The 14,594-nt window shown below is 40.1% G+C and overlaps 1 protein-coding gene across 7 annotated transcripts; it reads left to right on the top strand.

Annotated features, from left to right (window-relative positions):
* The first annotated feature begins 1,195 nt into the window (after positions 1–1,195).
* Positions 1,196–14,248, top strand: syncrip (synaptotagmin binding, cytoplasmic RNA interacting protein). Of its 7 annotated transcripts, none has more exons than XM_056480667.1 (12): positions 1,196–1,353; positions 2,809–2,968; positions 4,857–4,975; positions 5,051–5,158; positions 5,385–5,498; positions 6,685–6,861; positions 7,819–7,954; positions 8,297–8,502; positions 8,855–9,004; positions 9,080–9,201; positions 10,266–10,653; positions 12,735–14,248. In XM_056480667.1, exons 2-12 carry the CDS (start codon positions 2,821–2,823, stop codon positions 12,771–12,773), a joined length of 1,707 nt encoding a protein of 568 aa, XP_056336642.1. In that variant the 5' UTR covers positions 1,196–1,353; positions 2,809–2,820; the 3' UTR covers positions 12,774–14,248. The 7 variants fall into 7 exon arrangements, with proteins under 7 accessions (XP_056336642.1, XP_056336641.1, XP_056336640.1 ...); XM_056480666.1 differs by having other exon boundaries at positions 12,732–14,248; XM_056480665.1 differs by having other exon boundaries at positions 10,266–10,795.
* The last annotated feature ends 346 nt before the right edge of the window (positions 14,249–14,594 follow it).

Below are 14,594 nucleotides of genomic sequence, written 5' to 3'. Positions count from 1 at the left end.
AGTATTTGTTACCAAATGGTCTATTATTAGTTATTTGTTTATTTTAACAAATACAATTGGGGATAATTGCTACCGTTGTGAACGAGCATCAGAATGGGGAAGAAAGGTGTTTTAAGTGACTTCATGGATGTGCAGCCGACAAATCTGCAGCAACTGCGTGATGCTATCATGTCAATATGGAGCAAAATCTCAGAGGAATATTTCCAGTATCTTGTTAAATTTATGCCACAAAAGATTAAAGCAGTTTTGAATTTCCAATCCTGTACTAGTAATAATAAAGTGGCCGTTTAGTGTATACCTATACAAATATGAAGAGTTCGCTTATTTGCTATTGACACCATTGTTTCTACAGTGTTAATATGAAGCGCGTTGAGAGCATATGGTTGAAAGTTTGCATGAACAACCTAAAAGAAAAACCGTTTTGGTGAACTTGGTTTTGCTGCTTGCAAAATTTCACATTTCTAAGTACAAATGTTCAAACAACTCCACAGCTCTGATTGTTGTTTTAATCAATGAATTTGAGCAGTACTTTATATTGATCCAGCTCTTTATTTTATTTGATGACTTCTACATTTATCTTGGGCAGCATGGTGGCGCAGCACCCACCTCACACCAAGATGGTCGCTGGTTCGAGCCCCAGCTGGGCCAGTTAAAGTTCTGTGTGAAAACTTCTGGTGCTCCGGTTTCCCCCACAGTCCAAACACATGCGCTATAGGGGAATTGGGTAAGCTAAAATGTTCCGTAGTGTATAGTGTGTGAATGAGTGTGTATGGATGTTTCCCAGTGATGGGTTGCAGCTGGAAGAGCATCTGCTGCTTAAAACATATGCTGAATAAGTTGGCATCATTCCGCTGTGGCGACCCCAGATTAATAAAGGGACTAAGCCGGAAATGAATGAATGAATATATTTATCTTTCTTAATATGTGGCCTAACGTTTAATACCTCCTACGTTTAATTGTTACTTTTTTGTTTGTTCTTTTTCATTTTTAAGAATAATTATTTTGCCTATTTGATTTTGTATGTATATATATATATATAATATCAAATAAACAAAATAATTCGGGCATAATAAAAAAACGCTACGAAAAAAATTGAACCCACTCTACCCAAGCTCGCGCGCTCCCCGCCCTGCGCGCGCACGGCCCCTGATCGCTGCTTCGGAAACCCCGTCGATGCGCGTGGCTGTGAGTGCGCGCGCGGCAGCAGTAGATAGGAGCACCGCGCGTGAGCAGCGCCGCCCGCCATTTTACATTATTGGGAATCAAGCGGAGCTCCGCCGGGGAGTCACTCACCGCCCCCAGAACACCGAATTAGCCCAGACAGACCCGAAAACAGCCGCTCAACATCGCCAGGTGAGCATACGACCTCTTTGCACCGCTTTTCGGATCGTTTCTCAAGACAGAGGGATTCGTTTTACCGGTGTTTGGAAACAATGTGCGGCGCGGGGGGAGGGAGGGGTTCGCCGGACACGGTCAGCGGCACCAACGGGTCTTAAAAACACCATAAACGCTGAAATACACGCACAAATGCAGATTATTTATGTGTATTTTAAGCGTGTGTCTGCCCACAGAATAAAATAATTTGATTTAATCGTGTTTGTGTGTCACGCTGCAGGGCTAGCGGGCTAATGCTAATGCAGCTACACTGACCGAAATGCGCGCCCGAATCGCGTTTACACGCTGAAATAGTTTTAGATAATTACTTTCAATATTACTCTGGAAATTTGTAGAATGGTGTATTTTGCACCGCGTGTGGATTTATCTAGCATCTGATTGAATCGTGCTTTTCTCGGCTTGAGGCTGAGGAAGGCCTGAGATCCGCGCCGAACACGCGCTATAGACACACACACACACACACACCAGCCCGGCGCTTTCTGTCTCTCTCTCTGTGTGTGTGTGTTGCAGAGAGTTACACTAATGTAGCTTGTGTGTGTTTCAGGGGCTCGCACTAGTGTAACGTACAATGGTGTAACGTGTGTATTTCAGTTACACTAATGTAACGTTTGTTTTAGTTACACCAATGTAACGGTAACGTGTTCCTGTGCGGTATTTAGAAGTACTCCCATTTAACGTGTATGTTTTGGAGAGATACACTAATATAACGTGCTCATTACACTACTGTAACGTGTGAGTTCCAGAGAGTTGAACTAATGAAACGTGTTTCAGAGTTATTCTGATGTAACGTGTGTTTCAGACACGTACAATACTCTAGTAATACCCTTCCAATGTGTTTCAAATAGCTGCACTTCTCTAATGTCTGTGCGCTAAACCGTTCTCTGTCCATTTCAGACGGCTATCCTTATTTAAAGTGTGTTTGACGTGTTGTTTAATGTGCGTTTGTGTTTTAGACAGTTACCTTTGTATGTGTGTGGAGGCTGTGCTTGGACTGTGTGTAGCAGTGATGTTTAACACCCCTTCAGCTAGTGCTCTAGTCTTTCTAGAGTTTAACGATGGCGTCTGTCTGTTCTGCGCTTCATTATAAAGATATAGATGGCTGAAATGAGGAACATAAGCAGCACACAACCCTCATTTGAGCTCCTGAACTGCTTTAGTCATGTTGTAGATACAGTAAATTGGCTGCTTGGTGGGAGAGATATCCACTGCCCGCCTGTAGTTAATTAATTTTTGTGGGCGGTTTGCTATGATGCTTTACACATGTATGAAGCTGTATTGGATAAAGTGAAACCTCGTTGCATGCAGGTTTAAGCAGCCAAACTAAAGCAAATACTACACGAAATTGAATGCCCACATAATTTGTGTAACTGTCTACCAAAACCTGCAATAATTTGGCTCATTGCATTTGAACAGATTTCTGGAGACATGGCCACAGAACATATTAATGGGAATGGTACAGAAGAACCAATGGACACGGCTGCTGCAGTTACCCATTCTGACCACTTCAACACTTTATTAGAAGCTGGTTTACCACAAAAAGTTGCTGAAAAGCTAGATGAAATTTACCTAGCAGGTAAGCCAAAACTCGAACCCTCTAAATTGACTCATCCATCTTGTCACATTCAGTGCATGTTGAACTGTACTTGTATGTTTTCTTGTATAGGGAATTGGCAGGTAATTGGCAACTTTGTGTGGTTTCATTGCAAAATGGGTACTGCAGCGTTAAAGTGACGCTGAATTGTAATGGCACACCGGGCCGCAGGAAATAAAGGCTGGATTGAGCGTGTCTGCTGCGATCCTGAGAGCGGCCTTTCTAGGGATTAGCTCTCCGTTGTTAAAAGGGTGTGGGGAGGGGTCTGTCCCGGGGGGAGGACGCGGGCCAGCTGGGCATATGCCGGGACAATAGAGGCAGCTGTCTGGAGCGGAGACAGGTGATGTCCCCCTACGGCTTATCACTAACAGATGCTAATTACAGCGGGGGTGAGAGGGCCTCGCTGCTCCGGGATAATCATTACTACTGTATGAATGACGAGCTGCCGGAAAGTGCATTAGTGCCCGCCCACTTTTAGCAGCCCTGCTGCAGGAAGTGTTTTTTTTTTTGTGTGTGTAGGGATTTTGAAAAGGGTTGGTTCGTGTTGCAAGCCATCAACCAATCAAACCAGCTTTGTGAAGAATCACATTACAAACTTTAATCGTTAGCAAAGGGGTTTATGCACATGGCACAAACAAGTGTGTGTACAGTTAAAGTCGACTTTTAGCCCTCCTGTATTTATTTTTTATTTATTTTTTCCCCTAATATATTTCCTAAGTGATGTTAAACAGATTCAGGATTTTTTTTTCCGCAGTATTTCCTATAATTGTTCTTCTGGAGAGTAATTAGCTTTAAAGCCATTTTAAGGTCAATATTATTAGCCCCTTTAAGAAATATTTATTCAGTTGTCTGCAGGATAAACTACTGTTATACAATGACTTGCCTAATTACCTTAAATTGCCTAATTAACATGGTTAAGCCTTTAAATGTCACTTTAAGCTAAGTGTCTTGAAAAATCTAGTTAAAATTGTGTACTGTCAACATGACAGATAAAATAAATCAGTTATTAACTTGTCTACAAATGTTGAATCTTCCCTCTATTAAACAGAAATTAAAGAAATATAAAAATGAATTTAATAGGACTAGTAAGTGCCATCTGAACTTTTTTTTTTAAGATTAGTCTCCTATATATGTTCGTTATTTTACTTTAAAGGGAATGAGAACAACCTATTATTTGCCATAAAACTGAAACAGGAAAAATGCACATTTTAGTGAATTTCAAATGGCACTTAAAGTTTTTGCATTGAAAGTCTTCATATGTGTACATGCATGCATGCATGCATAAAGGGTGGTTAGTAATCTAGAAGTCTGCAAAGAAGAAAAGGAGAGCTAAGCTCTTTCTGTCATCGATTTAAGGAAGCTCTGAAGTTTCATTCGGTCACTAGGAGCGCTGTTGTCATTTTTCTTTGATTTAAATACAGGTTATCAAACTTGTGATTCTTTTTGAATCACCTTATTTATATTTACACATTTGCTCATTTAGAAGTGCCCATGGGAAAACAACTGAGAAACCATTTTTGGTGGCACTAATGCACTTTGTCCATGGATGTTAGTGCAGGCTGTTTATGCAGATTTTGTCACTGATACCTATAGTTGTGGAGAACCTGTAAACCTCTATCACAGAGGTTCAGACAGCAAGATGCAGAATAAACACTTTGAGTCCGTAATCAAACAAGTGCCTGTAGAATTAGCAACGCTGCTATTCCTGAGGTCTGCATTGATGCCCGCTCCAAATGATGATACGCATGAACTCTCTCTCTGAGTTGCGCTGATGTACAATTAAAGAGTCTGACTGGACGGGCTGTAAAGCCTCCTGCCGATCGGGACATCACTTGGCAGCGCTAAGTTGTGCCTGGTTTTGTTCCTGTAGGCCTGGTGGCACACAGTGACCTGGATGAGAGGGCCATCGAAGCACTGAAAGAGTTCAATGAAGAAGGTGCACTGCAAGTTCTCATCCAATTCAAAGAGAGCGATCTATCCCATGTGCAAGTAAGTGCTCACAACCTGTTTTTTTTTAAGTGCAAAATGGAGATGTTTTATTAACGCTCTCCTGATCTAAACCAGAACAAAAGTGCCTTTCTCTGTGGAGTGATGAAGACCTACAGGCAGAGAGAGAAACAGGGGACCAAAGTTGTAGAATCTACTAAAGGACCAGATGAGGCAAAAATTAAGGTGTGTTTTGGTCGTTTTACATTGCATTTAAGTTTTTTTTGTGTAAGACTTAAGTTCACGCCATTTATTACTGGTTTATTACCTGCCTATTAATATATTAACTGTTTTCTGACACAAAATAAAGTATAATCTGATTTACCATCTCTAACCCAATACCTGAAAACATCACTTGAAGGGTTAAGTGAAACGGGAGTCTGTGTTTCATTGGTTTGTTCGTGCGTTTCAGATTTTGCTTGAGAGAACCGGCTACACCCTTGATGTCACCACAGGTCAGCGCAAGTATGGTGGCCCGCCGCCAGAGTCCGTCTACACAGGCGCTCAGCCCACCGTGGGGACAGAGGTAACTCACCACCCGACTGCAAGCGACTCAGAATTATTTAGGGCAAGATTGGGTGTCTTAAAGGCTGTCTGAATGATGAATTGATGTACACTGTTCTGGAGTAACGTTGTTACGCTGACAGTTTACCGCTAAGATCTGACTCGACAGCCTTTCCGCATGTTAACGTTCAAAATCTTATCTTTCTATTTACTTTGAATGATTGATTTTTTTTTATTTTTGCATGATTATAATCCTTGTTGATCTGATTAAATAAAAATTGAGGATATGATCTCCATATTTGAAAGACTAGTTGTGGTTTATATAAAAGCCCATAGAAGTTAAAATGTGTGTGGAATTGTGTAAAACATAATTTTATTATTTTTTTAACAGGCTTTAATATGAGAACTGCAGACTAAGCAGGCACAATGTTCTTTCAGTAATGTTAATAAGTTTTTAGTAATATTTAGTCACTCTATAATCTTCATATATATATATATATATATATATATATATATATATATATATATATATATATATATATATATATATATATATATATATATATATATATATATATATATATATATAAATAAATAAATAAATAAATAAATAAGGGAAGAAAAACATGTTACGAGTGTAAGAATATTTTGATTTAATTTTTATATATATATATATATATATATATATATATATATATATATATAAGGGAAGAAAAACATGTTACTAGTGTAAGAATATTTTAATTTAATTTTTTTTATATATATATATATATATATATATATATATATATATATATATATATATATATATATATATATATATATATATATATATATATATATATATATATATATATATATTTATTTATTTATTTATTTATTTATTATGTGTATATATAATATAGTTCTTTAAAATATATTTTAATTCTTTGAGTGTTTTTATTCAGGAAACGTTTTAAGCGAAATGTTTTAAAAGGTGTCCTCTGGACCTAAAAAAATAAACACTACATCAAAACTGTATTTCTGAAATGAAAAGCAACGTGTAAAATGTTTAAAAAAACATTAAGGAAAAACATATAAAAAAGGTGCAATTATTTACATCCAGGCTGAAAACATGCATCTTTTTGAGTGAGTTTAGATAGTTGCATCAGCCCCAGCCTGTCTTTTTAAAGGCTCACTGACCGCTCTGTTTCCCCTCCGTCCTGCAGATCTTTGTTGGGAAGATCCCGAGGGACCTGTTTGAAGACGAACTCGTGCCTCAGTTTGAGAAGGCAGGGCCGATCTGGGACCTGCGTCTGATGATGGATCCTCTGAGTGGCCTGAACAGGGGCTACGCTTTTCTCACTTTCTGCACTAAAGAGGCTGCACAGGAGGCTGTCAAGCTGGTAATTCAACTCCAGTTTATTTCTATAGTGCTTTTTACAATAATCGTTTCAAAGCAGCTTTACACATTATTGCCATGCAATCATATTAGTTTAGTTACAATCAAATACAAGTTATTATATACAGACATGGTTAACCTTTTATGTGTACATGTTTAGTGAAGTGTATGTAATGAATAATAGGATGCACACAGACACGTTTGTGTACAGCGTTGCATAAATCTACATTTGGGATATTTAGAATTGACCACTGAAGACTTGCACATTTGTATTTACTTTAAGAGAAACCTTTTTTGTAACTTGTGTAAGAATATTGTGACTCAAAGATGTTTTAATTGTTATATTATGGGAAGTTTAGAGTTATCATTGATCTAATTGGAAGATCTTATGACTTATTAGTGTTGTTTTTGTACAATGCATGAATAATTAACAGTTGTGATGGTCAATAATATATTAAATACTTGGTGTTGCCACGAGTATAGCCAATGTTGCTGGTGTGGCATTAAAACATGCATGCATACAAACGAATAAATTCTTGAATGTATAAATCAAACTATTTTATATTTACATGGGTACAATTAAAGGCATAGTACACCAAAAATGACTCTATAACCCTCAAGTGGTTCCAAACTTGAGTTTTTCTTCTGTTGAACACAAGGTATTTTGATGAAAGCAGAACCTCTAACCATTGACCTCAATAGTAGGAAAAGCAAATGCTATAGAAGTCAATGGTTACAGGTTTCTAGCTATCTTCAAAACCTATTATTGTGTCTAACAGATGAAGGAAAAGTGGAGTAATCGTTTAATAAAAGGTAAAAGAGCTCTGAAATTTCAGTTTTGGTGTGAACTATGCCTGTTTCTGATGCTCTCCCGAAAGTGGTAGTGTTGCTTTTCAAGTGAAACATTCAAAGGTTCATTGGTGGTTCCAGCACTAAATCCTTGTTTTTCCTCTTCTCTCAGTGTAACAATCATGAAATTCGCCCGGGCAAACACATTGGCGTGTGTATATCTGTGGCTAACAACAGACTCTTTGTGGGCTCCATTCCCAAGAGCAAGACAAAAGAGCAGATTGTCGAGGAGTTCTCCAAAGTCACAGGTGAGCTTTGCTTTGAAATGAAGCTGAATTCCTTGTGCTCGTCTGTCTACTCTCAGTTGGGATGATTTTTGTAGAAGTAGTGCATTTCCATACAACCTATAAATACAATCAAGAAAAAGATTCAATTAAAATATTTTACGATTTTCCTGATAAACAATTTCGTTCAATTTTATTAGTCCAATTTCTTATGCCTTTTAAAAACATTCTACAATCACAGACATCAAAAACAGATCATCATAATACAGATTCAGCATTGCGTTCATCCTGCAGTTTGACTATTGCGAATGATCACATTGCCCTAGTTTCATTGCTTTAGGATATATTTGTTGTTTCTTTTGTTAGAGGGTCTTACGGACGTGATCCTTTACCATCAGCCGGATGATAAGAAGAAGAACCGAGGCTTCTGCTTTCTGGAGTACGAGGACCACAAGACTGCAGCGCAGGCTCGCCGTCGGCTGATGAGCGGGAAGGTGAAGGTGTGGGGCAATCTGGTCACAGTGGAGTGGGCTGACCCGATCGAGGATCCCGACCCAGAGGTCATGGCAAAGGTATGGCAGAACCTCATCCACAGAGAATGAAAAACCAGTGTCTGTGCTGTAATCAAAGCTTTGAGGAACCACATTCTCATTAGATCCCAGATTTCTCCTGTCGGGAAGTTCAGCTGATTAGTTGCATGCACTGTTCTGAAGTACCTGACTGCTGGTAAACAAAGTTTACAGTGTTTATTTTGCTAGCTCACATTGCTCTTTAGGTGAGCAATCAATATGTGCAAGGTAATCCACAGGTTTTTACACCATTTGCAGGGTTCTGACATCATACTGAAATAAAATGTGCAGAATTTTACACTACTTTAAGTGTGTGTGGTCTCTTGGAAGCTCACGTCATCTCATTTACTCCTAGGTCAAAGTGTTGTTTGTCAGGAACCTGGCCAACAGCGTCACTGAGGAAATACTTGAAAAAGCCTTTGGCCAGTTTGGCAACCTGGAGCGAGTGAAGAAACTGAAAGACTACGCCTTCGTCCACTTCAACGACAGAGACGGAGCGGTGAAGGTATGAGAACTCTGGAAGGGTTAAGGAGGAAAGTGTGTACTTGATTGCGGTGTCTGACGGTGTGGATGTTCACAGGCGCTGACTGAAATGAATGGTAAAGATCTGGAGGGAGAGCACATTGAGATCGTGTTTGCCAAGCCCCCCGATCAGAAGCGCAAGGAGAGGAAGGCGCAGCGTCAAGCAGCGAAGACACAAATGTGAGTTTTGTGCATTTTCACTTTTAGGTGAACTATCCCTTTGTCTAGTCACAACATGACAAGATTCCAGCACTTTAACAGTTTTTCCGCACTGGACACGGCAACAAATGTTTAAACGCCATGCTGAATACAGGGTTCATACGGTAATTTTGACATGCCACTTTCCAGGCTTGGATAAGTTTTGGAAAAACAGAAAAACCCACAAAGTTTTGGAAAAGTCATGGAAAGCAGATATCTGTATACTTGAATATAGGTTATCTACTACTTTTACTACCTTGGCCAATCACATACACTCCCATTTATTAGTGTGGTGTAAGCATTATCTAAATCAATTTAACATGGGTATAATTATAAATTGAAACTAAATAGATTGTGTTTTACGATATGCTGTAATAAATTTGAACATGCATTTTTCTGAACCATGCATATGTAGACATTGCATGAAACATTAGGTCATGAAAATCTGCACAAGTCTTGGAAAAATCATGGAAAAGTCTTAATTTTAGTAGTAAAAATGTGTATGAGCCCTGTGAAAAGTGCACTGCACACCCAAACAAATAGACAAATTTATAATCCAACTAATACATGTTAAACCTCTAACATAATGAAGTACATGAGTGACTGATATTTGTTGAGTCTCAGTTCTGACATGTTTAGTGATTTAATTTTCGAGATCTGAGATGAACTTCTTGCTAGTTGTATAGCTGTGTATATGTATTTAATACAATGTAAACTGGTGTTCAAACTCTTGCTAGCAGCATTTAATACTGGATAAAGCACATAAGCACCTGAGGTGTTCCTTATAATAGAGGTTTATGCTGTTGTTCAGTCCTCACGATGCAGAAATGGACACCGTTTCTAAAATATAAATTTTGTGCATCGCTGTAGATGCTTAGGAAAAAACTTGCATAGCATTGTGTGTAGGACACATTGGGTAGGACTGATCACACCTAATTTACATGAGCGCAAACCGCTCTATTCCTGAAATGAATGGCTTCACTTTTATATATTGTAGCCGCTTGTATTGCTGTATGTGTATATAATCTGCTGCTGTTCTCTCCCAGGTATGACGATTACTACTACTATGGGCCTCCTCAAATGCCGCCTCCTGCCAGGGGCCGTGGCAGGGGTGCCAGCCGTGGCGGTTACTCCTACCCGCCAGACTATTACGGCTATGAAGATTACTACGATTACTATGGTTACGATTACCATAACTACAGGGGTGGCTACGATGACCCGTACTTCGGCTACGATGATTTCCAGGCGCCCGCTCGAGGCCGAGGGGGCCGCGGCAGTGCCAGAGGTGGGACATCCCCTGCGCGTGGCAGAGGGGCCAGCGCTCCACGGGGCAGGGCAGGCTTCCCGCAGCGCGGAGGTGCCGGGGCCGGGCCGGGAGCCAGCAGGGGAATGCGCGGAGGAGCCAGAGGCGGTGTTCTGCCGAGAGGGCGCGGGGTACGTGGTGCTCGGGGTGGACGCGGTGGAAATGTAGGAGGCAAGCGCAAAGCCGATGGCTACAACCAGCCAGATTCCAAACGGCGCCAGACCATTAATCAGAACTGGGGCTCGCAACCCATTGCACAGCAACCCTTGCAAGGTGGCGATCATTCTGGTAACTATGGTTACAAATCTGACAACCAGGAGTTTTATCAGGATTCTTTTGGGCAACAGTGGAAGTAGAGAATATGTAGGGCTCTGTGTTTTCAGTAAGAAAAAAAAAAGAAAGAAACCCCCCCTCCCCCCACTTTTTATAGAGACTTGATTGGCCCTCAAATCCATTAACGGTTGCCTCTCTCCTCTCCCCGGCGGGTTTTCTTGTACATATTTTAAGAATCCGCTTGGACTCGATCATTAGTCACTCCCACCTGCTTCTGCCGAACTGTTTTTGTTTTATGTTTTGTTTGGAAGTCGTTTCCTACTTTTTAAAATCGGGATTGAAATTTTTAAATTTGCAGTTTTGTGCTCAACCTGTCTATTTGGCTATATAGTACCATGTATGTTCATAGGAAGTTTTGCTCTTCATGTCTTAAGTAGGTAACAGCAACAACAAAAAAAAAATGAAAAGGAAAAAAAAAAAAAAGTCACTGTCTCCTAAACTTGTATTCTACAAAGAAAAAAAAAAGATATTAAATTGCTATTTGTATGTAATGAGAGATAATGCTAATCAAGTAGCTTGTCTTGTTTTTTTGGGGAAACCATTTAAAGAAAAAAAAAGAAAAGAAAAAAGGACTTTGATCCTAATTTTTGGCTTTACATTTTGGCTTGTATTCTTTGCTGTTTGTCTGCTTGAATAAACATACACGCACCAGTGTACAAAAACTCAAATTGTGTTTCAAATTCATGTTTCGGCAAATTCTCTCTTCAAATTGCCTACAAATTTATGGCTCCTTGTGGAAGGAAAAGGACTAAAGGTTTGCCTGTAGACATGTGCTGCTACCTCACTCTGCATGCCTTCAAATTAATATATATCTCACCAAGCTGAAGTCCGCATCCGCTCTCTCCACTCAAGCTTTGTGTAAACACGCATTCCCCATTTCACACGATATCTCCTCCAACTGAGAGGCTTTTCTTTACTACGATTTCATATCAAAACCTCTCTCCGGGGGTTCCCCGAGTGTGTTTTGGCTTCACTGGGGTTTTGTTAGAGAAACTCCACACGAGGACAGAGGCTAAACTCGATGAGAGCCACAGAAAAGCACAATTTGACGCAAAGCAGCGCGTCCAGACGAGGCGTCGTTGTCGCTGGAAGCTCTAACTCTCTTTGCCCTTTTGCACGTTTGTCCCAAATTTGAGCAACGGTGGGAAGCTCCCATGCATGACTCTCTTGCTTTTCCTCTGTGTGTATGTGTAGTAGTACTAGTAGTGTTGTCAAAAGTGTCGAGTTTGGTGGTGAAGTTAAACACTTGAGCATGCTCTCGAACACCGCTGATTGGCCATGGTGTTCACATGCTCAACAGAAATTACTGTGATTGGCTGCGAGGATCATTAATTCATCAGTTTTAAAGTGCGGACACAAACACTGGAGTGTTTCAAAGTCATGTCGATCAGCTGATCTGTCTTGAGTTGACATACAAGCCATCCGCTGAAGGATCAACCGATCTACACGACTTTTAAAACAATCTGAAATGGAGATCTAAAATTGATGTTACTCTCAACCAATCACAGTCATCTCTGTTGAGCATGTGAACACCATGGCCAATCAGCGGTGTTTAAGAACGTGCTCAAATGTTAGCAGGTCGATTGTAAAATTTCAGTACCGAACTCTACACTTTTGACGACACTAGTGTGTGTGTATATCTCTGTAACCAATCATGACTCTTCAAATCACCCAATTCCTGTAGTCTTCATAGACACACTCACTCGTGCATGCCAGAACTCGTAGGGTATACATAGAGAATGCCTTTTGCTTTCTTTCTGTGACTCTTTGACATCGTCCTTTATTTTTGAGTGTGTGTGTGTGTGTTTTCATTTCCTCTGTGTTGTACTCATTGTTAACGCTCCTCTAATTTGTGTTCCTTTTGTTACCTGGCTAGCAGGGCAAGGGGCTGGAGGCTGGTCCTGACATGTCCCAGTGAAGACTGACTCTAGATCAGTGGGCTCACGCCGGCCCGGCCGCAGTCTGCGGATGTGACGGTAAGGTCCGATCCATGGCGCAACTCTCCGTTCCTGCCTTACGGAAGCAAATCCTCTCCCCGTCTGCCTCCGAGATCAACGCAATTAGACCCGTTTGGACTCCTCTTCTTCTTCATGTATCTTTTTGTATTTAATTTTTATTTGAACAATTACGTAAGAATGAACCCTTGTGTCATGATGATGAACCCAAGCAAAACGTAACAAGAGAAATGCCATTTTTACAGTTACTTCTGGAGGTGGGAGTAGCCCAAAGGAGTTTTATCCTTAACGTTACATGTCTTTTGCACTTTGTAGATGTTTTGAAGTGGTTTGGAGGAGCTTTTGTTTTGATGCTGTTGTATATTTTAAAGTGCGGCTTATCATGAGGACGATCGTGTTAAGCTTGTGTATTTGAGTCTTGCGTGTTTTTGTTGTTTTTACCATCCTCTTCAGTTTGTTGCGACCTGGCGTGATGTGACCAGGCATTCCAGGTTTAAATGGTTCTTTTGGGAACTGTTTTGTTTATTTTTTTTTTTGGAAAGGGTTGGTTAACTACCTCATCCTGGAGGCTGAAACTGCCCTATCTGTACTGTACATATGGAGACTTAATGCAAGCAGGGCTTTTTATATTCAACTTATGCACAAGGGCAACATCAGAGCCAATGTACCTAGTGTATATAGTCCTTTTGTACAAAGACAAATGCTGAACAGTCAGACTGGGCATGTGAATGACACTCATGTGATGAGTCTAAAGAAGCCTGCGCTGCGTTCTCAGCTCACGATGAGGGTTTAATCTCAATCGCTGAGGAAAACGAGCAACTGAGGAGCTTGGGTCCTCACCCCAAATGAATAGCATTTAATTTCCAGAGCCTCCCTTTGACGGCTGCCTGATCCGTTTTTGATTTTCGTGAAACCAACACCATCCCTTATTGTGCGCACTATTGGCTTTTTTTTTTTTAAGGTAAGTTTGAGATCTTAGCGGTGCTTCCTCGTTCTCCTCTGGCTGATGGAGATCATCGATTTTTGCGCACTTGAGCTTTGTCTCCATCCCTGCCGCTGATCCTGGATCAGTCTGTGCTCGGGGATGTATGATGTCAATGAACTGGGCACACCGTAGCTGCCTTTTCCCGCGCATTTAATGCCACGGGGTATTGAGATATATGCATCGTTTGGGCATGTTATCGGTAACTTTGGTTCTCTCTCGTGTGCTCGTACAGGGTTTATATACGATTTTAAAGGGATTCTGTTGATGTTCGGTTTCTCTCATTTTGTTTTTGTTGTTGGCTCTTTAAAGTATTGACTGGATTTTGAATATGACTGACTTCCAATTATTTCTGTATCACCGTCAGGCCATTTTTAATGAAAAATGGTGTTTTAAAGTACTGCTGCATAACAAGTGTTTTTTGCATTCCTGCAAATAAATTTTTGTAAAAGGAAACCGTGTGTGGTGTCTTCATGCTCTTCTCTCTCCAGAGTTATGAGATCGAGAAATAAAACATTACATTTCACAATTCCTACAGAGTTCACATGAATATACTTCAATTTCAGACACGTTCAAGCTCTGGAATCTACTTAAACACCAACACAGCTTCTTAAAAGTGCTTAAATTCATAAATTTACAGTGATATTTCAACAATTGTACAGCTGCTCCTGACAAAAACAATAAAATTATAGAAATGAAATTAAATCGTGGACTGTAACACTGACTACATGCGTTTGATCAATATATCAGAAACCACATTTGAAAATTATTGATTTTCCATAGGCTTTAGTCTCTTTATCAG

Source organism: Danio aesculapii, chromosome 20 (genome assembly GCF_903798145.1).
Source record: "Danio aesculapii chromosome 20, fDanAes4.1, whole genome shotgun sequence".
Classification (NCBI taxonomy): domain Eukaryota; kingdom Metazoa; phylum Chordata; class Actinopteri; order Cypriniformes; family Danionidae; genus Danio; species Danio aesculapii.
The sequence above is the reverse complement of the archived record's forward strand: the minus strand, read 5'-3'. Positions and strand labels throughout refer to the sequence as shown.